The following is a 25,717-nucleotide window of genomic DNA, read 5'->3' on the forward strand; positions in this document are numbered from 1 at the left end:
ACATTTACATGCGAGTATTTACTTCATCAGGCATATAAAATAATTCTTTAATAAACCTGAATACTTCTTCTGAGCTGATTAAGTTAAGTGCTTGCTAGGATATAAAATTGAGAGTGGAAATGGGGAATGTGTCAAAGAGACAACAACCCGACCATAGAAAAAAACAACAACAGAAGGTCACCAACAGGTCTTCAATGGAGCGAAAAATTCCCACACAGTCGATTTGCCAAGAAATCAGATTAAGGCCTGCTGGTTCTCACTGACTCAAAGATTTTTTTTCCAGTCAGGAATTTGACAACCTTCTATCATGTCTATATATGACCTGAAACACTTTTACACATGAACAAGAACTTGATTCAGCTTTAAAATAACCGCAGGTGTGTCTGCTAGTGTAAGATTTATAGCAATAATGGTGGTATAACATTTTGTAGTCCAAAGATTATCTAGGTCTGAAGCATTATGCAATAAACTAAAATCTGTCCATGTTCCCATAGCCTCGATAAAACTTTTGTTTGTGCTAATTCCTTGATATAAATAAGCAATTCAGTAGAAGAACCCTAACATATAACACACTTATCCCATTGTATTTCATTCCTACATGGTTTTGGGCTTTATGGGCATATAGTTTAACAGGACTGTGAAATCAATGTGGGTCATATTCTGGGTCTGAAACGTGAAGGAAGGATTTGATTTGTATATTACAATTAAAACAAAAATATCTAAAAACAATTAAAGTTATAAAAACCAGCAAAAAAATATTTCCAATTACAAAACACTGATCTTCAAACTAACTGGACTATTCCAAAACCAGCAAAAAAATATTTCCAATTACAAAACACTGATCTTCAAACTAACTGGACTATTCCAAATATACAAAATAAGCAAAAAAGAGAAATGAAGTTAGTGACAATTGTCCTAGTTAATGACCTGATAGTGTAAGCTACAAAACGATAACGGCACCACAAAAGGCGTGTTTGAATCAAGGCAGAATTATCACTAAATTTGTGTTTTAAATTCAATTTATTCAATTATTGCTATTTTATTCTTACCGATGAACATTACACGAAAGATATTTGGCACACATATAAACCATGTCTTATTGATGTAATCAGAGTAAAAATCCCGTGAAAGTAGCGCACCACAAGTTTTCTTTCGTTCAAAATGTGGTAAATTTCAGCTAAAATAATAGTCTTACTAAAATCATGAAATACTTATACTTAGATTATATATATTATCAGCTTTCGTTATATGATAAATTTAATGTTTAAGCTAAATGATAAGTATCATTTGAACGAATTACACAGAAAGCAATAATTTTTTTTTTCGTGTTGAAGATGGCCTGTATGATGAGGTATCTTTGGGTACCCTAAGAAACCTTAAAATTTGAAAAACATGACCAAGGGAGCTTACCATGACATTCATGATTGGAAAATATTATGATTTTCTAATAGTTTGCATATAAATATGCCTATGGGCCATGTGTTATCCGTAAACTTAAACTCGTGAACTAGACGTCTTTTTCGATACTGGGCACCCTACTAATAGGTGATGTATTCTTTTTTTAAGGGCATCTGGCTACCTCCACCCAATAACAAATTGGCCGCCACTGAATAGTCCCTAATTGTGGTGCTAAAAAGTGGCTTTAAAACACCAAAAATCAAAATAAGATCTTTTCTTTTAAAAATGCAGAGACAGCTTTTTGCCGAAATATTCGAATTTGTTAAAATATTTATTATAAAGGAGATTTCCCTCCAATAGATTTGATTTCCAGTTGATAGTTAGTTGAAAGAAAATTTCATTTATAAAATATTGTTGTTTTGACTTTCATTTTAAGCTTAAAGTTGGCATTTACAACTACACATGCTGTATTTATTGTATACAACCTTAATAAAATGTTTTTTGAATTACAGGTAAACTAACTTGGGAATTGGATGATGATAAACATGTAGAAAATAACAGTAGTATGGACAAACTGACATCAAAATATGGCGAATCAAGAGTCAGATTAAGGGCAGCTTTTCTCGAGGGTCTTTAATGTTCCTGGTGAGGAGTAGCAAAGAGACAGATTTTAATGAATTCAGAGGGTCTTTAATGTTCCTGGTGAGGAGCAGCAAAGAGACAGATTTTAATGAATTCAGAGGGTCTTTAATGTTCCTGGTGAGGAGCATCGAAGAGACAGATTTTAATGAATTCAGAGGGTCTTTAATGTTCCTGGTGAGGAGCAGCAAAGAGACAGATTTTAATGAATTCAGAGGATCTTTAATGTTCCTGGTGAGGAGCAGCAAAGAGACAGATTTTAATGAATTCAGAGGGTCTTTAATGTTCCTGGTGAGGAGCAGCAAAGAGACAGATTTTAATGAATTCAGAGGGTCTTTAATGTTCCTGGTGAGGAGCAGCAAAGAGACAGATTTTAATAAATTCAGAGGGTCTTTAATGTTCCTGTTATCTTATTGAATCCAGAACCCTATCTGTTATATAATTTCTACACAGATTTTTAAATTTAAATTATTTCATAATCACTGTGCTTAAATGGCCGTGGGTAACTTAAGTTACCCACAGCCCAAGATGGCGGACTCTAAACTCATTGAGATGATAGTTGATACGAAATCAACTTTTTGCAACGTTTTTCATGATCTATGAAAATATTGATAGGATTTTTGAATAAAAAAATCACTTACCATCGCTACAAATTTATTAATTTTGACTTCTTTTTAGCGCAAGGCCAACTTTTAAAAAATGCATAAGATATCCGTAACTTATAAGTCAAAAATAATCAGACTGTCCGTAACTTTATTTTCGGATGTGGGTAACTTTATTTTCAAAATTGTAAGATTAACAATTTTAACACTTAAAGGACAATAAACACTATGAAACCCCTTAATTATTACATAGATTTATACAATAACGATATGCTTCAAACTAAACAATTGAAAAAAGCAAACCAGCATGTCACGGATTTTCCGTTAAATTCTTAAAAAATGTTCCCCGGGATAAAACAGGATCTGACGTTACGGCACAATTTATCTAACATTCTTCTAGCTTTATAGATTGTTCACTGACGAGTCCTTGGCCTGTGTAGCCGAGGAAAACAAATGATGTCCTTTCCTTTAAATAATTTCTGAATTGTTCGCCAAAAAAGTATGGTCTCTTCACTGTATGTAGTGTGATGTGTTGTTGATTGTGAGAAAAAAATGCCAATATCTAGGAGTAGATGGAAGGCTATATTGTTAAACAGGTGTCAGCTTATTATAGTAATAAAGGTAGATTTAAAATCTTCTAAAAGTTTCATTGACCTCAGGGATTCAATAAGATCGGGTATCATATCATACATATCTTCTTTAGAGGTTCATCTATTTATTTCTGCTAAGGATTGACCTCTGAACTTGTTCTCCTAGGATGATTTTCCTATGTTCACTATTAATGTAATTTCTACAGTTGGAAATGGTGAGATTTATAACCATTTATCATATTAAACTTAAGCAGCTTGCAATCTATAAAGTCAGTAGCTATAGAATGTAAGATACAATAATTTTGCCGTACATTGAATTTTCTACAAAAGAAAATTCCTGTACCAAGTCAGGAAAATGGCAGTTGTTATCCATTCGGTTGAGCTTTGGATTTTCTCATTTGATAAGGGAATTTCCTGTTTGAATTTTCTTCAGAGTTCAGTATTTTTATAATTTTACTTTTTAATGCTGCCTGTACCAAGGCAGGAATATGACCGTTGTTTTCCATTCGTTTGGTGTGTTAAATTGAGCGTTTGGCTTTGCCATTCCATAAAGGACTTTCCGTTTGAATATTCCTAGGAGTTCAGCATTTTTGTTATTTATCATTTATTTGTTTAAATAATTACATCCATGAATAAAGATTCTTTGAAAGTTACTGGCATCATGCTAAAGTTACGAACATCCCTATTGGTATAAGGAAAAAAGTTACGGACAAGTTGTTTTGAAGTTACGGACATCATAAGTGTTTTTGAAAATCGTGCTGTAATCGTTTATTTTGTAGTAACAAACCACGTTTTACATTGCAGAGTTTCCCTAAAAGATTTATAAAACTTTTTAATTACTGAAAATTTCTTTTGTTTTCATGGTATTGTAATTATATAGGAGCAAACTTCCTAAACGAAGCCAGGCGGCTCCATCTTGGGCTGTGGGTAACTTAAGTTACCCACGGCCGTTTAAGCACAGTGATAATCAGTCTGTTTAAGATCATCTGGGGTTATGATTTTAGTGATCAAGAATTTCTTTATATGTTTTATGGTCTACTTTACTAATCAATATGACAAAATGTATAGGAATCGGGAGATGTTGCAATGTAAACAATGTATGATGAATTAAATAAGAAATACAATTTTTATGTATGATTCTGTTCTAATATTTGTACAAAATAGGAGGGAAAATCAATACACATACAAAGCCAAAAGTAAAAAGAGAAACAGACAAAAAACACATTTTTTTAGCTCACCTGGCCTGAAGGCTTATAACTCAAAAACCAAAGCATTAAGAGCAAATCTGATTGGGGTTGATATTGTTCATGAGGTCTAGATCTATTTGCTCAGAAATTTTCAGATGAATTGGACAACTGGTTGTTAGAGTGCTGCCCGTGAATTGGTAATTTTAAGGAAATTTTGCTGTTTTTTGTTATTATCTTGAATATTATTATAAATAGAGATAAATTAAAAACAGCAATAATTTACAGCAAATTAAGACCTAAAAATAAGTCAACATGACCAAAATGGTCAATTAAAGCCCTTGATAGTCAATTTTATAACAATTTTCATAAATTTGTAAATTTTTACTAACATTTTCCTCTGAAACCACTGGGCCTATCAATATAGATAGGGATAATTGTACGCAGCAAGAATATTCAGTAAAATAAGATCTACAATCACCTTCACCAAAACACAATTTTGTCATTAATCAATCTGTGTCCTTTGTTGAATATTCACATAGACCAAGGTGAGCCACACCAGCTCTTTAGAGCCTCCAGTTTAGAAAAATAAATTGCTCTGAGGAAAATTCAACATACATGCCAAAAGTAAAAAGAGAAATAGACAAAAAACACATTTTTTTAGCTCACCTGGCCTCTGAAACTACTGGGCCAAATAAAATCAAACTTGGCCATAATCATCATTAGGTTATCTAGTTTAAAAATTGTGCTGGTGACCCAGCAAACATGACAAAGTTGGTTGGTTAGCAGGGAAAAAACTGTATACTCTATGAATTACCACCCACTGTGTGGAAGACCCATATTGGTGGTCTTGGGCTGTTTTCTACTCTTTGGTTGGGTTGTTGTCTCTATCACACATTCCCCATTTCCTTTCTTTATTCTATTTTTTATACTCTAATTAAGAATCATTCAGTTCATGTTTGGGTGAAATTGGTTGTGTGATTTTCAGAAGAAAAAGTTGACGATGATGACAATATGTGGCATTCCGTTATCAATGGCAAAAACTCACAATGGTACATAGGGCAATGTTAACTAAATATCATGAATGGAAGAAAAGAGAAACATGGCAAAAAGAATCAAAGTGCTTGTTAAAGGTTGCATTTTTACAATTTTGTGAATTTTAAAATGTATTTAGCTAGGCAAATTACAAATTTGAATTGGAGTTATCTTCCTTTCATCATGGTTGTACATTTTGTAGTTGAACTTTTTTTTATTATCACAGATTCATACATCAAGTATGATAATTTAAAAACAGGTCACATTGTACCTTGAATATATAAGTATAACATATTATTGATAAACTGCTTGACATTGACTGGATACATTGTTTTATGGGTTAACACTTTACTGCAATATCTTTATATTTCAACTACTAGTATGAAAGGTAGTGTTTTGATGGCATTTCACGCAATCTTTACCCAGAAAGGAAGAAATGACAAACAGTAGTCCACAGAAAGCAAGAAGATTGAACAATTCAAGTATCATGGAAAATATTGCTTGAAAACTCTTGGGTTCATCTTATCTTGTTTGAATATTATAGTCAGTGGTGTTGCATGTCTGCATGACATGGTTACAGTTTTAGCTACTGGATCCAAAGTACTATCTTATTAAACCCATTATGAAGAGGTGTTTCATACCACATTTTATATCTATTATGTCTGTTTGGGTTCCTTAACCAGTTTTGTCAACATATGCAACTATAAACAATTGACATACAAGTAAGAGGTGCAGCTAGCTTTAAACCAGGTTTAACCAACCATTTTCTGTTATCCAGTTGTTCTGTTGATTGATATCTTTTTGATTTTTCAATTTCAATGGACTTCTCCGTTTTAAATTTGGCCTAAAGACTTCAGTATCTTTGTTTAACTTTTTTTAATAACTAAGAATCAAGTAAACAGTATTTAGAATGAACAACCTGATCTGTGTGATATTGCTCTCTCATGATACCCCTGCTATGAGTATACGGTAAACAGAAAGTTGATAAGAGATGAAGGTGAAAACAAATCAATTTTAATTTGCTTTGTCGATATGCCATTTTATGTGTCTTTGATACATATATGACGTGACTCTGTTCTTATACATTCCATCATTGTGTTATTGTGCTTATTAATAATGGTAAATTTTTGTATTCTTGTTTGTCATTTTTGGCTCATGTGCTTTGTCCATATGCCTTTTTGTGCTTCTTTGTAAAATATTTGTTTGTTTTAAAAGTGATTAAGATTACAACACACCATGCACAATGTTGACTGTTGTATCCCTAATTTTGACATTTTATTCCCACATTGTTTTCAATACAATGGAATTTGATGTGACTGTCATAAAAGTGAGAGGTTAAGCTAACTATAACACCAGGTTTAATCCACCATTTTCTACTCAAGATAATGCCTGTACCAGGTCAGGAATATGACAGTTGTCTATTGGTCAGATGTGTTTGAGCTTTCGATTTTGCAATTTGATCTGGGACATTCCATTTGAATTTTCCTCTGAGTTCAGTATTTTTATGATTTTACATTTCACAAGATATAAAATGCTCACATAATGCCTGATATCTATGTTTGATTTTCCAAAATCTAGTCTATATGCAAATTAATCTGGGTATTATTTCAGGTAGCTCTGAGTCCTCGGCCATAATATTTTACTCAGCACTTAAAGAGTACAAAACATGTGATCAAAACACCAATTCAATACACAATTTGGTTGATTTCTGAATCAGAGTATGATAATTTTTATCAAAATTTATGAATGCAAAGACAGATTTTTAGTTCCTGAGAAACTATTAAATGGACTGATGGACAAATAGACGGAAGAAAACATGGAAGGATACAAAGACAGAGATAAGACAGTATAAGACCTCAATTGGGGTAATGCATATCCTAGGACATTTCAGAAGTTTCGAACAGGATAATGAAACCTTCAAGGAAATCTTGAGAGTTTGCCTTAAATTGACTTTAGGGGCAAGCTGAAGGACGCCTCCAGGTGCAGGAATTTCTCGCTACATTGAAGACCTGTTGGTGACCTTCTGCTGTTGTTTTTTCTATGGTCGGGTTGTTGTCTCTTTGACACATTTCCAATTTCCATTCTCAATTTTATTTCTATAATCATTGTCTATCATGAAATAATACAACAAATAAGTTTTATGATTTTATTTGCTGTTTCAACAAATGAAAAAGCAATAAACATACAAACAATGTCTAAAACTCAATTAATGTAATAAAAATATCCAATCTCATAGCGGTATATTATGACAATTAAATTCAAAATGAAATGAATTTTATTCAGATCTTATTCCATTTTATTTTAGCAAATCTTAAAAATAGAGTTTCAAAAATATGAAAACATTTCTTCTCTTGGTTAACAATAAAAGTAGAGTAGAAAATAAATAGATGAATAAACCTTTTGGTCTCTTATTTATTTGTTTTATATATCAAAGTCCAAATTGTGTGTCATTAACAAATTCTTTAATGGATTTAAACATAGGTTTTATAATTTTAGCATCAAGTTTGAAAACAGGGGAGTCCAAAACTTGACAGCTGAAAAATCAAAATAAGGTTCATTAAAGAATATTTTGAATATTTTAAATTATTTATATTCTTTCAAATGAAATAAATGTTTACTAATATAGAAACGAAAAAGTAAAATTCTGTAGATTATCATCCTTTGGTCAAGCTTTTAAAAAGTCCATATATTAAATGTTTTAATGAGTGTAAACATATCATACCAATATGAGAATATTCATACTATGAAAGCCAATGAAAACAACAATTTGATTATGTATATGAAAATCACAACCTTAAAATACAAATAAGACAATAAATATATAAATTTTACATATGTTACATAAATATATTAATGCACATATGTCACAACCATAGTGTTACAATATCACACATTTACATGTGCTGGTCACAACATGAACAAGCACTTTTCAAATTGTCTGAGCCCCGGAAGCACATAACATTGAAAAAAAATCATCATAATTGCTGTCATTTACATAAAATGTAATGCCCCGTGCTTGGAGGTAAATTAAAAAACAAATGAAAATGCCACAGCAGTAAAAAATATCTACGATTTTGTAATATATTTTGTCTATCCTCTATGAAGAAGAATTTCTTTCAGTTAAATAAATCTCTTGTATTCTACTTTGAGCATGGGAAAAATTGCATTATGGTATATGCCAAATTGAGATTTTCAATTATTTCCCATACAAAAGTGTTAAGAAGTGATAAGAACTTGTTCTGGGTTACAAGGTGGTATGGGAGTCTAAAATAAAAATGATAGAATTTGATCATACTTTGCCAAAACGTAGTTTCTTTTGATATATGTTGAAAAATATAATAAAAATGATAGGTCACAGCGCATTTTCTCAAGCTACAGGACGTGACAAAATGACATAGTTTGTATTGATTAAACAGGAAAAAACACCATTTTGTGATTAGAAACTAAACAAAATGATAGAATTATTTTAAATACTGAAGGAAAAGATAGCTTTCAGACAATGTTTTGATAATATCAAAAGAAAAGAAAGGGTCACCGTGCGTTTTTCCTGCAAAAATACAAAATAGGAAAATTCCATGAAGAATCCTTTAGAAAATGCACTGTTTTAGAGTTACCTCCCCTTAAAATGCCAATTTAATTTTTATTTAATAACAACCAAAAATAATCAACATGTGCAAAAATATTAATATTTATATTAAAGTTATATTCTAATATATTGGTTCATTTAAATGAAAATTCACATTGAATTCCTACATTCCTGCATCAAATTTTGCTAACTTGATAGAAAATCTGCCCCTTAGGTTCTCTGTTTTTTACAATCCAAGATGGAGGAAGACACCCATACCACCGTAATACTGATATATTTGACCAATTTAAATAATGGGTTTAAAAAATTCTTTAAATGGTCAATTATCATTAGAATATATGAATGAGGTAGAAATTTGAATTGATTTTCTTCAATACATGACAAAGTTTAGTACAGAAATAGTTCATTATGCTTTGGGCAATTTAGAATTTCAAAATTATATTATCAAAATGTCCGGTAAAAGTGAAAGAGATTGATAGTACATGTACAATGAAATCCCATAACAAAAAAATATTTAGTGAATTTGCTGGGACATGTTTTCCATACAACTTTTTTTGTATTCAAAAAATTATTGCATTTAGTTTTCTTGGTTGAAAAAAAATCCAGAGGTTAAACAGTTCATTGCAAGTTATTGGTGAATTTGGCAAACACTGGTTGAGTTTATGCTATCCTTTATATTTCAAATGGAAAGAAAATGTAAGAAGTAAAATGTATTTAACAAGGAAATATTAAGATGTATATATAGGATGCATTAAATCTTACATAATGAAAATAAATGTTCATTACAAGAAAAAATACTCTTCAGATCTTCAGTAAAAACCTCATTTACAGAATACAATTCTTTCAATATGTAAAAACTTCTTAATTTCTTTATAATTATTCATTCAACATTTCAAAAAATAACTTCATGACATTTAAATATATATTGAAGGTAAACATGGTAAAGCATATCAAAGCTGACAATAATATACTATAAAAAAACCTTCATCAGCACTTCACCATAATTTAGTTTTCATGAAGTAACATATAAACAATGGTCCCATGAGGAATGTCTTTGTAGATAATCACAACCAAGAACATATAAACATAAATAAAGCAAATCTTCCTTATTACACTCTTAAATGGTAACATATCTATAAATTTGAAGTTAAAGTGGATTTTCTTATTTCTATTTGATTTGCAATTAAAATGATAAATGTTTTTTTTCCCTTCTCCATAAACACTTGTAACTTTTTAAATAATGAAATATTTTGATGAACAGTCTGTTTTAAAACATATCATTTTTTTAAATATATATCATTGTACTATAATTAGCAAAGTATCTATCAACCTCCGATTATACAAGTTATTGCTATTTAAATTTTTATTACTTTTGACCTACTGACCTAACTTTACCAATATTCTGCTGGGAATTTTACAAGTAATTTAAAAGAAAATTAGCAGGAAGGTCAATAGGTCAATGTTTTCCTGTTAAACATTATGACAATAATAAGCGACTAGGTCAAATTCGGAATTTACAGAGTTAGTAAAAAGAACAGGTGTCACGTGTGATATAAAATAATAATCCTTATTTAGAAAAAATAACATTATCAGTAACTCTATGCAACATAGAATTACTTTGACCTAATTTACGAAAATTCTTGTATTTACACATATATAAGTTAAAGTAAAACTAGAAATATCTTATTTAAATATATTTCAACAAATATTTTTATTTTTTACAAATTTTGATTTTAAAGTAAAACACATCTTTTTTTATTGATAATTTTTAATACTTTAGTTCAATAAAAACAAATAATATACACAAATTATTAAAACTTAATATCTAACACAGAAGTCTTTTGTATTATAACATACATAATTGTATCCGCATCTTATGCAGACAGTTATCAAAGTATCTTCAAAAAAAATAATTTCATAATTTTGGTACAAGTAGAATTTCTTATATAGCACTTTAAACTAAACATTACACAAGGAAATAGAAAGATCTTTTAAGTCAGAAGCAGTATACAAGATTAAAGCTCTGTCGCTGTTCCTGCGTCTAACAATGACAATGAACCATAAAAGTGAGCAGGAACATTAATGACTTCACTTACAGGCCGCGGACCCGGTTTAATGTTTAGTTCTTTTTTATACGTTGCTTCTTCTTTATCTACAACAATGTTCGGATTAGGAAGAAGTTGTGTTATATTTTCTGTCGGGATGTACCCATTAATCATTTTGATGTCATTATTGTTTGAACATTTTTGGCATGGTTCATGCACGTAACCGTTACTATCAGGAGGACTGAAAACAGAATTGTCAGCTTCGGCAAACTGTCCCGCGTCTTGAACATATGATGTGATTTGTTTGTCATCAGTTTCATGAGATTCATTCGAATCTTGTGTTTGATCATCCTCCAAAGCTGAATTAATCTCATTGGAAGTACAACTTTTCAATGTATCCTCATTAAAATGATCATGCTTTCTCCGATCAAGAGGTAATTTTATATTAAAATGCTCCCTTGAATCTCCTGAATCAAGAGCACAGGGAGGTTGAGTCACTATCTTATTAGATAATATGGATAGATTGTTCGTCTCATCATAAGTGGGGTCATCCACCATACTGCCTACACTATGACATGGTTTGCTAAATGGCAGATGTTTACGTGGAATTTTTTCCGAGTTTGGACATTTCACAATGTCAACACAACTATATGGCGACACAACACTAGATAAAACATCAGCACTACCTGAAACACCCGAACTTCTTTGAGGTCGAGGTCTAAATGAACTAAGAGTTTTGTTGTCATGGTAATGTGATTCTCTGGAATCCATACTATTTCTAGGGAACTGTAGACGTGAGAACAGTGATACCATACTTGTTCTACTGCCCTCTGGAAATCGGACATAATTCTTTCCTCCTTTTCCATATAAACCCTGTAAAAACAAATTTTAGAAGTTAAATGTAATTTCAAGAAAAAATATAAAAACTTTTTTAAATGATTTTTAATGTTATTTCACTGATTGAGATTAACAAATAAAAGGGGAGGCTTGAGATCTCAAAATCTAGTTTAATCTGAAAGTCAGGAAGTTTTTGTAAATCTTGTGTTTTTTGGTATATATATCTTAATTTTTTTGTCAAGTCAGGAATTTAGTTTGATGTTATATCTTAAATAGTCTCTCTTAAATCCCTTAAAACCTTGTAATTCATATCAGTTGGCATGGCCTCCTTATAGATACCCCCATATATATTGACCTCTATTTGTCTTCTGGTTTTTGTGTCATAGGAGGGTTGCTGTCCTGTTGAATATACATCCTTGCATTCAAATACTCTCTTGAGGTTTATCAACAACAGAAGCAATGTGATAGATTAGCATGTATATCTACACACATATATTGTTTGAAGATTATCATGCAATACATTTGTATTTATAAAGGTCATATCAATGAGCATATTTTCTTGGTGTGAGTTGCAGCAATACCAGTCATGAATGTACATACCATGAACTAAGATTGAATTGTGTTTTGAGCAAGTATATATCAATCAAAATGTCATAAAGTGAGGGTGGCAGTGATGCCGCAGGCAAAGAACTACATACTTTAAACTGAGATATGCATGTGCTCTTTTTTACGTTCATATACTGAAAAATATGTCTTCAGAGTGAGAGAAGCAGTGATGCAAGAGATATAGATAAAATTTTGTACATTATATTTTAAAGATCCCTCGTATATGGTCAGTTATATAAATCCTATCAATGGACATGCATACTGATGTCATGAAAAAGAGAAACTGAAACACAATTAATGTATCCATACCTTTTGAGAGCCCATACCACTTTGTATAAGTGGCATATCAATAGACATAGACTCTGGAGTTGTTGGCGATGATGGTGACGGTGGCAGATCAGGAATCTTTGAATATATGTCATCATCTGAGTCAGGTGACTGGGATGTCTTAGAACTAGGTCTTATCATTGGCTAAACAAAAGAAAAAAAAACTTGTCTTGCATAAGATGGAAATAAATAATTTCTACTGTACTTAATATAAAAAGTATTTCTACAAGTTCTTTCATTGCAAATACATGTACAAACTTTAACATAATGTGAAATTACTTGCATTTGCAAGTTCAAACTTTGTGGATTCAAAGTAAAAATATAAGAACATTTTCAATTCCAATATATGACATGTATGAGTAGGTATAATAGTATCTACTTTCTTCTTTCAAAATTCTAGTAATAAATCTTAAAGTATTTGAATAATAGTCATGTTGAGACCAAAAATGAAGATGCAAACTCTATATTATAACATAAACAATACCTATTTTACGACAACAGATGCACATTTTCAAAACTAATTTTGTAGTGCACAACCTGACCTGACCAATAAAAGAAATAAAACTTTTTGTGCAACACTCCTTGGATTAAACATGTTTCATGACGTGTAACAGTGCCTCCTAGAAACTACTAAACAGAAAACTTTTTATTGTGTCTTTATTTATTATAAGCAGTATTTTAATTGCAGGTTTTTTCTTTTGTTTCTTTGTGAATTGTTTTCATTTTCAATATCAAATTATCTTCTGAAAGTGCAGTTGGATGCAGAGTTGTCTCATTGGCACTCATACCACATCTTCTTATATCTATACATTCAAAATAAATCTTCTATGATTATTTTCCAGTATGTAGTTTAAAGCAAGATATAGATAAGTCTATACTACTATAAGTCTAACTACTAAAACATTTTTATTTCTACAAACACCATCACCAAAACAACACAAGTGGACCTACCATTGTAAAAATACATTTATTTTTAATAAAAGGAAAGGATGGGAAGAGTTTCATGCATTTAAAAGACTAACAGAGTAAATTTCTAAAATTCACATTTCAAAAATCCAACTTTTTTCCTTCAATTTTAACATTTATCATCATGTTTAAAAAAAAAATCTAAAATATATAGAAATTTCTATGGCCTTTACAAATCATGCAATTTTTACCCATGCATAAAGACTTAAAAATTGAGGAACAGGATATAAAAGTAAAAACAAGAATTGATGATTGACTTACAATGGGAGGTAATGGAACGTTGGGTAAATCTATATCATATGGCTTGAACTGTTCCTTAACTTCGGCAGCGCATCTCCTGAAAATAATGTGAGAGTTAAATATGTGCTGTTAAGCAAAAGCCTATCCACTTACAATATGAGGCAATGGAACCCTTTGTAAGCCACTGAGTAAGTCGTCTGCTTCATTTTGTGGATCTTTCGCTTCTTTTTTATAACATCTAAAAATTACGTTGGGTAAAATGATGTCATATGGTTTGTGTGCCCTCCTACATCTTCTGAAAATATCATCATGAGAGAAAAATATTTATACACTTCAGATAACAAAAAGCTTCAATTCAATCTCAAGAGGTCACAGTATTAACAGATTGAAGTTCAGATCTACAAAAACCTAGTTGAATCCTGAAAATATTTATATACAACTGTCCTAAGTCAGTGGTTGTTTTAGTCATTTTTTTCCCCTAATTTTTCTAATTTTAGATTTGTGATATTAAATTTTATTCACAACTCTTTTTAATTTAGATATTGATCTATTGTAGAGAAGGTATGTTGACCTGAAGATGTTTTATTTTTTGTTGAGTCATTGGGCTGTCTCTCATTGGCTTATATACCCCCATATCTCATGTTATGCATTACATCATTCATAAACTTGCTGGTACACTTTCAATATCTAAAAGAGCATCATATACATCAAGGAAGATAAGTATAACTAAGGACCCATAATAAGAAATGCTGATTAAATGGCAAAATATTAACCAAAAAAGGTGCTAATTTGATGAAAAAGGCGTAATGAAGAAATAAGCAAGACCATACCAAACTAATTTGTTGCTGTTGTTGCTATATCATTAACATCAGAAGTATCTTAATGTTAACATTGAAAATGACATTTTAAATAAAATAAGCAGTAAACCTCCCATGAGGATAAGTTGGCAACTCAGTATAACAGTTTATAAATGTTTCAAAAATACTGGGTAAATGATGTGTGATGCTTACTTGTGAAGTAGGTAGATTTTCTCCTGAAAAGTAGGACCTTTTACTAAAGATCTAAAGTTGCATACATGTTTACAGTTTGTTTTGAAGTTAGAATTGTTCCCATACTAATTAAATCTCAAAATATACAGGTTTAAAGAATATTTAATAGGCATTTTAACAATAGAACTATGCTCAAATTTACTTCATAGACGACTTATTTAGACTGAGGGGGAAATATGGGAAGTACTTTAAGCAGTTTTCATTGAGATTTCACTGAAAGGGAAAGTGGTTAACAATCTCAGGGGAGACAACTTCGTCCACTTGCATGCAAAGACATGAGAATATCAATACATAAATCAAACTCTTTTAGCTTTGTAAGTAACACATTAATCTTTTAATAAAAAAAAATAAAAAACCTATTATACAATTGTTTACCCAAACCACAGAAAATGTTATTAGACATACCTAAAAACGCAGATAAATCCAATCAAAGCTAGAAGAACAACAACCAGAATAGACAAGGAAATCCCAGCTATTTCATTTGTTGTCAAGGAGATACCTAAAATAGAAGAAAAAAAAATCATAATTTAAAAAATAGAAACTTGGCATTTTTTTCTTAGAATTTATATTGCAAAGATTTAGAATTAATAGTTGTCAGGGAAGCGGTATATTTCTTACACTAACATCATGAACATAGTGTATATATATGCAAGTATTTATCAAAAACTATTTAATCCACCCTTTATAAGAATAAATAATTTTGCACGATGGCACATAATTTATGCACACAGGCAAAAGTAAAAGAACTAATCAAAACAAACATTTGTTATGAAGTTTTGAATTATGGATTTTGATCATATGTCAGTATAACTTATTCAAAATTATCAAAAGAATGATTGTTGGATATGAGTGGCCTTTTAAAGTCCCTTCCTTCTCTTCTACATTATTGTTAATGGAATAGTCCTGACCATAATTGATGATGATAATTGACTTACCAGTAACTGGAATAGTTGTGTAGACTGGGTCAGATTCTGGACCTACGCCACCACTAGTCATAGCCTGAACCCACACTCTATATGTAGCTTTAGGTGACATGTCTTTGAGAACTACACTAGTATCATGTCCATTTACATTTACAAACTGGTATGTGCCTATAAAATCAAATTATGAAATAAAGATTATGACATATACCATTTTTCAATCTTTCAGGAACCACAACTCCTGAACGGTGAAAGTGAAAATCATCAATATCTAACTTGACCTCAGTTTGTCATCAATAACAACATATTTAAATTTCTAAAGCTTTGGTAAAATGGTTTGTGAGTTACAGCAAAGAAAAGACTGGAAACATCATTTTTGAATCTTTCAAGAACCTTAACTCCAGAAAAATTTCAAAAGCTTTTATTGAAGGGTTCAAGAGTAAATGCACTGACACTACTTGGCAGACGCCCGCCCCGATATCCCCAAATCTTTAACTGATTTTTACCTCGTAAATCGGGTTAAAATGAAGCTCCGGTTTTATTTAAGGACCATAATTTATCTATAATCAATAAGTACTCACCACTACAATTTTGACCCTTCACTGATTCACAATAAAACACAGCAAACTTTGTGATATATCCACCCATTTCTGTACATGTAAATTTATCCCATTCTACTTGCACACTGTTGTCTTCAACCAATGATAGAACTCGTACATTCTTTGGAGCCAATTGAGGTTCTGCAAATGAAATTTGAATTTAGATAAAAAGAGCAGTTACAAAGTTTTTTTTCGGATATAAATATAAACACTACAAATGTAAGTTAAATCCTGTACATGCCCATTTAGTAGAAATCAGTTTTGGGTGGTGATTTTTTCCACACCAAATAGATTAAAAAAATTGTTTGATTTTTGAGTGATAATTCTAAATTTAAAGGAATCTTTTCTTCGAGTCAGGAAGGAACATGATGTTGTAAGAGCAAGTCATTGATGTTGCTAAGGACAACATCAATAAAAAGTTTTTCAAAGTCTTTTAATACACTAGGATGTTCCTCCCTGCATTCTAATGTGACATTATTTGGTGATTTGATGGTTGTATATACCTTTTTACTGGCTTGAATAATGCATTGCAAGTAAACTTAATTTTCTACCATCAAATCACCAAATGAATTAATGCCTTGACAGTTTAAATTACAATACTGTTATTTCTCTTGTTATATAATATTTAATAAATTTAGGACTTTGGTATAATAGCTTACTTCATACTTGTTTTTAGACATGTTTTAGATACAGAAAGTCTTCCATTTGAGTTAGTTACAAAACAACATTTACATTTAATATCTATGTGTGCACTGATGTGTGTACCTAAACTCACTTTCATTTTGCATAAAAATGCATTCATTCCACAAAATACCACTGCTGACAGTATCTCCTGTTGGGTGAACAGTTTCCATGGAGATACCAAATATTAAACTTCTCAATTCATCTTTGTTGACAGTTCTGGTATATTTTCTCTGGTTTCCTTTTAAAACAGCCCACTTTATTGGTTCCTGTAAAAAGAGAAAAAAAAAATAATTTGATAAGGAATCTTACTCAATATGGGTGTCTGAGAATTCTTTTGGCAAAATTGTCATTATTGATGGACTTCATTTTCTAATAATTACTTCTTATACTCAATAGAAGACATATTTAGCTCATTATTACACATAGAAAATTTTTGCTTTTTCGATTAAGAAATATTTTGTGGGTGAAGGTGAACCATGAATTTAAATGTTTATATGCCAACTTTGGTAAAACCATGGAATAAAATTTCCATGAAAATTGGTACACACCAAAACTTAAATGAATTTACAGGGATAGTATTAAATTATAATGTATAGCATGCCATAATAATTGTTGGAAAGTTCATTGGTAAAGGCTAAGCATGTATTTCCATACATTCCACTGAATACAAATTATTTTATAATTTTGTATGCAGAATTTTTTTAATCAACCAAAAAATTGATAAATTGTTGACTGCTTAATGTCCAGTGACAAATATTTCATGCATGTTCAGAACCATCAAAAAAGTTGTAGCTACACAAATAATTGAATCCACGGTAGAATCCAAAGACTTTATAAAAACTCACCAGACAGGTGTAATCACTATGAGAACCTTTACACCAAAACAGTGTATAACCAAGTATTTGTTGTGATGTCTTTGGTTGGTGCCACTTAATATGTAAACGAAAAAGATTGTTGGTATATGTGGCCGCCTGCTCTGCTTCCACTAGGAAATGATCTGGGTATGGTGGTTCTGAAATCAAATATAATACCATGATTACAAAAAGTCTAAAAGAAAAAACTAAGTCCATTTAAAAGATAAATACGGAAAAAATGGAATGTTATTTTTACAAAATTTACTTCTGGATACTATCTAATCATCATAAACAAGCTTCTGTCCAAGTTTGGTACAAACCCAGGATAGTTTGAGAAAGTTATTAAAATTCTAAAAACTTTAACCACAGAGTGAATGTAATGTTTCCCCGCAGAAAAACTAAGTCAATTTAAAAGTTAAATACGAAAAAAAATGGAATTTTATTTTTACAAAATTTACTTCTGGATACTATCTAATGATCATAAACAAGCTCCTGTCCAAGTTTGGTAGAAATCCAGTATAGTTTAAGAAAGTTATTAAAATTTCAAAAACTTTAACCACAGAGTGAATATTTGTGGACACCGCCGACACCGAAAAGTAGGATCACTTAGTCTCGCTTTTTCGACTAAAGTCGAAGGCTCGACAAAAACTACCTTGACCAAAAACTTTAACCTGAAGCGGGAGGAACGAACTGACGCAGACCAGAAAACATGATGACCCTCTACTATCGTAGGTGGGGCATAATAAGACAAATAATTATCATGACTAAAGACATTTCATGAAACTTTCTATTTAAGAGGAATGATGTGCATGGGAAAAATTTACATTTTTTTTTTTTTGTGGTTTTCACTTCTTAAATCTTTATTCCTTTATTAACAATTTTAATCCATACATACTTCTGTCTTTTCCCAGAATAAGAATACTGGCTCTGTGTGGTGATAATCCTTTCTTTGTCTCTCCCTGGATATCAATAAGATAATCTGTTCCCGACATCAACATAAGTTGTCCTGATGTCTTGGTACCAGTAAATGTTTCCTCAGGAGATCTTTGTTTGTCAATATCCTGTGATGTAATCTTGTAGTTGGATATCTCTCCATTTGTTAGTCTATCCATTATGGGCTGTAATGGAAATTTTCATAAAGATGTAATACATATTTCATTTAGCAGTTTTTCAGTATTTTCTTAAATCTTGCTTCCGATACAAAACGAGAATGTGTCCATAGTAAATGGATGCCCCATTTGCACTATCATTTTCTATGTTCAATGGACCGTGAAAATGATGAAAAATCTCTGATTTAGCATTAAAATTAGAAAGATCATATTATAGATCACACGTGTATAAAGTTTCAAGTTGATTCAACTTCAATTTCATCAACAAGAACAGACGAATGAACAGATGAATGGACGTACAGACCAGAAAACATAATGCCCATAAATGGGGCATAAAATATCCCTTAATAAAGTCAAAACCACCTTTGGTTTATCAACAGAATTCAATTTCAGTATCAAATTTTATCTAAAATAAACTATTATTGGATTTTATTTAACTGGAACAAATTATCTGAATAGCCATTTGACAATAACTTTACTTCAGAATTTTGATAAATAGTGTATACATTTAGGAGGGGCCTGATGGGTTATTTTCTTTCTTCGTGATTGGCACATTTTCGCTATTGTGATCCATTTTTCAAGATTTTTCTTTTTATATTTTCGTGATCCGTGATCATGGATTTTTTCTTTTTCTGTGAATCGTGATTGACAAAAAAATCAACTTGTGATTCGTGATGAGATCCTCCATCAGGCCCCTTATTTAGTAGACAATACTAACCCTCCAGTAAACAGTGATAACACGACAATCCTGGAAACTACACAGTTTCTCTACAAAACCTCCAGGCTGGACCTCAGGTGCTGCTCCTGGCACTGTGGAAAGAAAGATTGCTTCAATTGGGGGTATTCTGATGTGGAAATGACTTGTACAGTATATAATTCTGAAATGTTTTCTTTCATGGCAGTTGAAATTTTCAAAAGGGTTAAAAGATAATTTTTCATTAAAATTTACATCATTTTAAGACATTGGAAGAACTTAACTACTGTGGATTCATTTATTTTAGTTGGTACCAATTTTCGTGGATTTAGAAAAACTTTTTTGCTTAAGTCTGCATTCAAACCTATAGAAAAATTATCATTCGTTGAATATTTAATTTCCTGGTTTGACTGTGCCCACGAAATCCAGGAAAATTGGTATCCAACGAATAATAATGAATCCACAGTACTTTTGGTAATTTCAGAGGCACAGATTGTGATACTTGTCAACTTGCTTTTTCTCACAAAATTTTTATAATGATTATATTTCTTGGATTTTAATCTAAAACTTTCTGTATGTTTAATTCAGAAACTTAATCAACCATGCTATCTGGACCATGTGTTTTTCATTTTGCTGGCGCTGGTGTGGTCTAACATAAGCATTTGTAATTATTGATAATAATACATTGTATCATATATTTGTGCATATATAATTTATAAAGAATTTGTCTAATAAGAAATGTTTAAATTTAGTTTAAAAATCATTACAATTTGTTAATTGTTTCTAAAAATATTAAATGAGTAGATTGACTGAATGTTGCTTGCTAAATGTTTAGTGCCAATAAAATTATTCTAAATGAAAAATGTGTCCATGTGACATAGATGAAGCCCCCACTTGCATATAAAGTTATAAAGAAACATAACTCAAGGACAGTAAAAGTGATGCCATCCAAATTCAAATTTGATCTGTTTTTTGAGGTTTTGTTTCATATGGTTGAGACAAACAAAAGTAAGGGAAATGGATACTAGTTTGTAGGACCTGCATATGGGGACAAAAACAAACCAAGATAAAATGGCTTACCATCATCATCCAATTTTATAGTAGTTTCTACTTCATCACTCCAGAATCCATCCCAAAATGGTTTACATGCTATCTTTACAGTGTATTCTGTGTTAGGAACTAAGTTGCAGATAGTCTTCATATTAACATCGCCTAAACTCAAAACCTATGAACAAAAATTGAAAGTTTGATAATCATAGGAGAGGATTTCATAATAAAATGTGGTGTCTAGCACCTTTGTTATATATCATGGTTCTTATTAGTGTTGGAGCAGTACCTCTTGTGGTTAGAATAATATTTGTTTGTATTCCTGCTTTATATTTAAAATATCCCAAGGACCCGAAGAGCTACTGTACCACAACTAGGTTCTTTTACATATTTGCATCTAGTATATATTAACCTTTTTCTCTAAACATTTCCTCAATGAAAAAGGGGGGGAGGGGGTCGTGTGCAGATCAAAACAAAATTTTCAACTTAAGTATATCTGTTGTGACTGTAACTGAATAAAAACAGCACCACAGACTTTGAAATCGTTCACCTTAAGCTAATCCCTTTTCACTATAAATTGTCAGCATTTTAGATCCTGTCACATAAAAATCTACCCACTTTCTCAAGCCTTTTTAAAATTTTCTAGGAAAGCAAGGGAGACTATTGACCTACCTTCCATGAGATTTCCCATCTAGACTGATACTGTATCCTATAAATTTTGTCTTCTGTTCTGCTGTGATTCCATTCTAAGTGAAGGCATGTGCTGTTCTGAGAGGCCTTTAAGTTTGAAACACTATTGGGTTTTACTGTAAAAAAAAGAAAGAGACAATTTATATTGTTTTTCTAAAAACAATTGTGATCAATACGTAGACTAAGTCAACTGGGTTTTACTGTAAAATAAAAGAGACAATATCAAATTATTTTTCTAAAATCAATTGTGATCAATACATAGACTAAGTCCAAATTGCCTTGAAGTATGGTTATGACAGGGGTTGGGGAAAGTTAAAACCTATTTTTTTTAACTAACTGCTTAAAACTACAGTTTTCAACCCAGATCCCTGAAACTACTCAGAAATATGTATAGTCATATATGTGGGTCATAACAAACAATCTCAGTGTTGCCAAGCTAGTGAACACTGTAGATGAAATACCTTTAACACTCAGGTACTGAGTCCTCACTATGAAAGGGTGAGATTTTAGTCCCTACTCCAACTTGCCTTCATTTCAAATGGCAACTATAAGTTATATCAAACCCTCACACATCATTTCCCTTTGAAATAAATTTGTTCTTCGTCAAATCGCATCTTGCATTTGCTATGAAATATTTGCCACTTGACAATATACACAAATAAATGGATGCATGAGTCAACGTCTACATACAGATGCAGGATTCATGTAGTTAAAACCATTTGTGATAATGAGCATTGTCTATAAGTTTCATAACATTTGATTGAGGCAAATTAATTAAAGACGGGTAACAACAGATTTAGCATTTTTTTTCCATTTAAAAAGGGACATAACTCTAGAACGGTAAAAATGACACCATCCAAGTTTGATCTTGATCTGTGTTTTGTAGTAATAAATATTGTGTTTGAGTTTCATAACATTTGGTTGAGCCAAAATAAAAGAGAATGGAATGGATTGGCAAGGGCACTTGATGTCCCCTTTTCCTAGCAGTGGGGGCATAAAAATTAATACAGTTTTATACAATGTATACCAGTACCTACCTATTTTATTTGTCTGTTTCTGGAATACTTTGGACTTGGTTTCATTTCCTGTTTTGGTATTTCTGACAATGATAACCATGTAATACAGCATATCTGGTCGAAAACTATCCAGACCATCGTTAGGTTTCCAATTACACGAGTTCAATGTCTTATGGGGACAATCAGACTGCTGCCCACCTCTGCAAAGGAAAATAAAAAACATTTTAAAATGTGCAATTTTTCTTTGACTAGACCTCGAAATCTTGTTTAGTTTTTTGGAGCCTATAAGTTGCCTCCCTTAAAAATATTTCAAGAGCTACTTGATTTCACAACATATACATACCATCAGTACATATATGCATGGTAAAAAAAGTGTCTAAATCTTTCTTAGATAGTGCATTTAGAATTTTAAATCACTGCACACAATCATTTAGTCAAATTAGTATACACAAAGGGATTACAGAAATAAAAATTATCAACTGTAATAACAAATGGCAATTAATCAGACTAAATGTGTAATAAAATGCCACTATTACATGTATGTTATCTAATTAGCACATCAGCCCCTGTCGAAATTGTTAAAACCAGAGAGATGCAGACCAAATGACAAAACATTAAAAATACCAATGATGATCAAATGCAATGCTAAAACTATGTTGTAAACTTACATGGATATTTTACTTGTGCTATAAGCAAGTAAGTAAGTAGATTATTTAGGGTTAGGGTTATATACATGCTATATATACATGATATATATTGTAATTTAATTAATTACATTTCAAAAACAGTGTAATGTGTAATTGATCATTTTTGCAATGTAATGTTAATTACATTCCAATGTAATTGACCCCAAGTCTGACTGTGGCTTTTTCTTTTTTCATAAATACCAACTTTGGTGGAAACTTTTGTGGATTGTGGAAAATTTATATTTGGTGGTTATTTGATTTTGTGGTTTTGTCAAAGTGTGCAAAGTCAGGAGACCGTAATTTAGTAGTTGTCTTGGTTCATGTCTGTCATATTTGCTTTTGATAAAATGTACTTTTATACTGACTATACTGTATGTGTTGTTCTCATTGTTGTTAGCTGTACAGTAACCTTTAATTGCATATACCCATGTCATTTGAATTCTGGTAGATAGTAGTCTCATTATATTCTGTTATTATACAAATCTTATACCACTTCTGTCAAGCTGTATATTATGTATATCTGCCTCTTGTAACAGTGTAAACTGTCAGAGTGTACAATAAAATCTTGAAAACTTGAAATCATTATCAATTATTGCACACTCCATATTTTTGTATACATATTTAATTCTATAATTATTTTTTTTTAATTCAACTTACTTGACTGTCCATACTAACTGGACATCAATATGGTTTAGATGGACATAATTGACCCCTAGATCCCAGGAACAAGTCATCCTCTCCCAGTTGTATACTGTACATGTTATATCCTTTACTTGATTGGGTTCATCTGCATAGAAAATTAAATATATAGTAAGTACATTTTCCCAACATTACCATGATTTTACATACAATGATACATGTATTAGAGTAAACATGTAACACAGTAAGAATGATACAAGAGGGTCCTACTTTAAATCATGTTAAAAAAAACAAAAAACACTGTAACTATATCCCTAACTAAAAGCTGTTTTTGTTAAATTCCATAAGTTGTCAAGTTTCTCCAGAAATTTACTTGAGTAAAACTTCCTTTTAACCATGTTTTTTGGACTTGCTCAAAAATAAATTAGGAGCAATCACAAAAATAACTAAAAAATATTCTTTTGGACAAAAAATGTCAGATGTATATGTATTTTCTTGAAATAAATTTAATACATGTTTTGAAATAATGAATTCATATTTGACACAGGTATTACTATAGAATTGAAAGATACGTACATTCTACACTCACTATCTGGTTCCCAACCACTTGAACATTGCCCCTGGTTTTATTTAGCTTGCACACATAATTTCCTTTGTCACTGGGAGAATAAATCGGCAGTATTAGTTGGATACTTCGACTACTTAGGATTTGTATGCGGCTGCTTGGGAAAACGTTGTTACTTTTGGTGAAATAGAGTGATGTGGATGTTTCTGGTACAGCTTCTGTGATGTTACAAAACAATCTGAGCTCGTGGCCGATGAAAACATATGGGTCGTTTGGAAGAACAACTTTAAAAGAGAACACCGATGTTAAATAAATGATTAATAGAAAGATTGATAATTTCTCCTTCATAGTTCTATATTTAGGCTAATGGGACTTTCCAGAATGGAACAGATCAGGATATGATATATAGGACTTCTACCAAACATTAATACAAAATAAAGCCATTCCCAACCCCAACAACCATCAACTTGGGTTCGGTTTGCCTGCAAACCCATGCAAGTAGATACTATGTAGAGGGTTAATGTCTTCAGCATATTTAGTTGGATTTTCAAATTATGTAAATTCAAACAACTATAAACCATGTAAACACCAGCTAATTCCTGTTATTACATTTTTTAAATTGACATTAATTACTATGTCATCCCAATTGGATTCCTCATATCATTTTCTTTTCCATTCTGACTAGTCCTGTTATTTTTGAAAATACCAATTTTATATATCTATATAAAACTACCTTTTCCTTGTTTTTATAAAAAGTAAATAAGATTCACTTCCTCAGTGAAGTTTGCATGAGAAAATAAACTACCAATAATTTCTTTTGTACTCATTTCTGCAATAACAAGGAGTGCAATATTTTTGTGTTATGAAACAACAAGTTGTTAGCATTGTATTCAGATCACTTTTAAACTTTTGCTATAAAATGCTGATATTTGTGTTTAACTGTGATCAGTTTATACAAAATATTTCAATCTTGATGCATCTGTGGACTCACCAGTTTTGAAAATGGTGAGTCCAGGACTCGTGGACTCGCCTTAGTGAGAACCCTGTATAATGTACTCTTAACATTTAAGGTTATTGGATTCCATCCTGTTTCTTGTTCAATATTAATTC

At 31.2% G+C, this 25,717-nt stretch overlaps 2 protein-coding genes across 8 annotated transcripts in view; one reads left to right on the forward strand and one right to left on the reverse strand.

The window, feature by feature from the left end:
* Positions 1–2,523, forward strand: part of LOC134726884 (telomeric repeat-binding factor 2-interacting protein 1-like) — a 40,112-nt gene extending 37,589 nt beyond the window's left edge. For both annotated transcript variants that reach the window (XM_063591290.1, XM_063591296.1), the window contains exon 10: positions 1,911–2,523. The gene's annotated coding sequence lies outside the window, so the exon portion shown is untranslated. The remainder of the gene's footprint in view (positions 1–1,910) is intronic.
* A 7,080-nt stretch (positions 2,524–9,603) lies between these two features.
* LOC134726902 (interleukin-6 receptor subunit beta-like) overlaps positions 9,604–25,717 on the reverse strand; it is a 97,520-nt gene continuing 81,406 nt past the window's right edge. For 5 of the 6 annotated variants that reach the window (XM_063591317.1, XM_063591312.1, XM_063591323.1 and 2 more), the window contains 15 exons: positions 24,619–24,891; positions 24,061–24,190; positions 22,739–22,917; positions 21,684–21,817; positions 21,045–21,189; positions 19,989–20,080; positions 19,057–19,279; positions 18,153–18,319; positions 17,399–17,573; positions 16,606–16,764; positions 16,040–16,195; positions 15,510–15,603; positions 14,209–14,350; positions 12,832–12,993; positions 9,604–11,952 (listed from right to left, as the gene is read on the reverse strand). In XM_063591317.1, the coding sequence (XP_063447387.1) occupies positions 11,050–11,952; positions 12,832–12,993; positions 14,209–14,350; positions 15,510–15,603; positions 16,040–16,195; positions 16,606–16,764; positions 17,399–17,573; positions 18,153–18,319; positions 19,057–19,279; positions 19,989–20,080; positions 21,045–21,189; positions 21,684–21,817; positions 22,739–22,917; positions 24,061–24,190; positions 24,619–24,891 (3,134 nt within the window). In that variant the 3' untranslated portion in view covers positions 9,604–11,049. Of the gene's footprint in view, positions 11,953–12,831; positions 12,994–14,076; positions 14,153–14,208; positions 14,351–15,509; positions 15,604–16,039; positions 16,196–16,605; positions 16,765–17,398; positions 17,574–18,152; positions 18,320–19,056; positions 19,280–19,988; positions 20,081–21,044; positions 21,190–21,683; positions 21,818–22,738; positions 22,918–24,060; positions 24,191–24,618; positions 24,892–25,717 lie in introns of all 6 variants that reach the window. The other variant, XM_063591336.1, reaches the window with a different exon arrangement.

The sequence above is a fragment of the Mytilus trossulus genome, chromosome 1 (assembly GCF_036588685.1).
Source record: "Mytilus trossulus isolate FHL-02 chromosome 1, PNRI_Mtr1.1.1.hap1, whole genome shotgun sequence".
NCBI lineage: Eukaryota > Metazoa > Mollusca > Bivalvia > Mytilida > Mytilidae > Mytilus > Mytilus trossulus.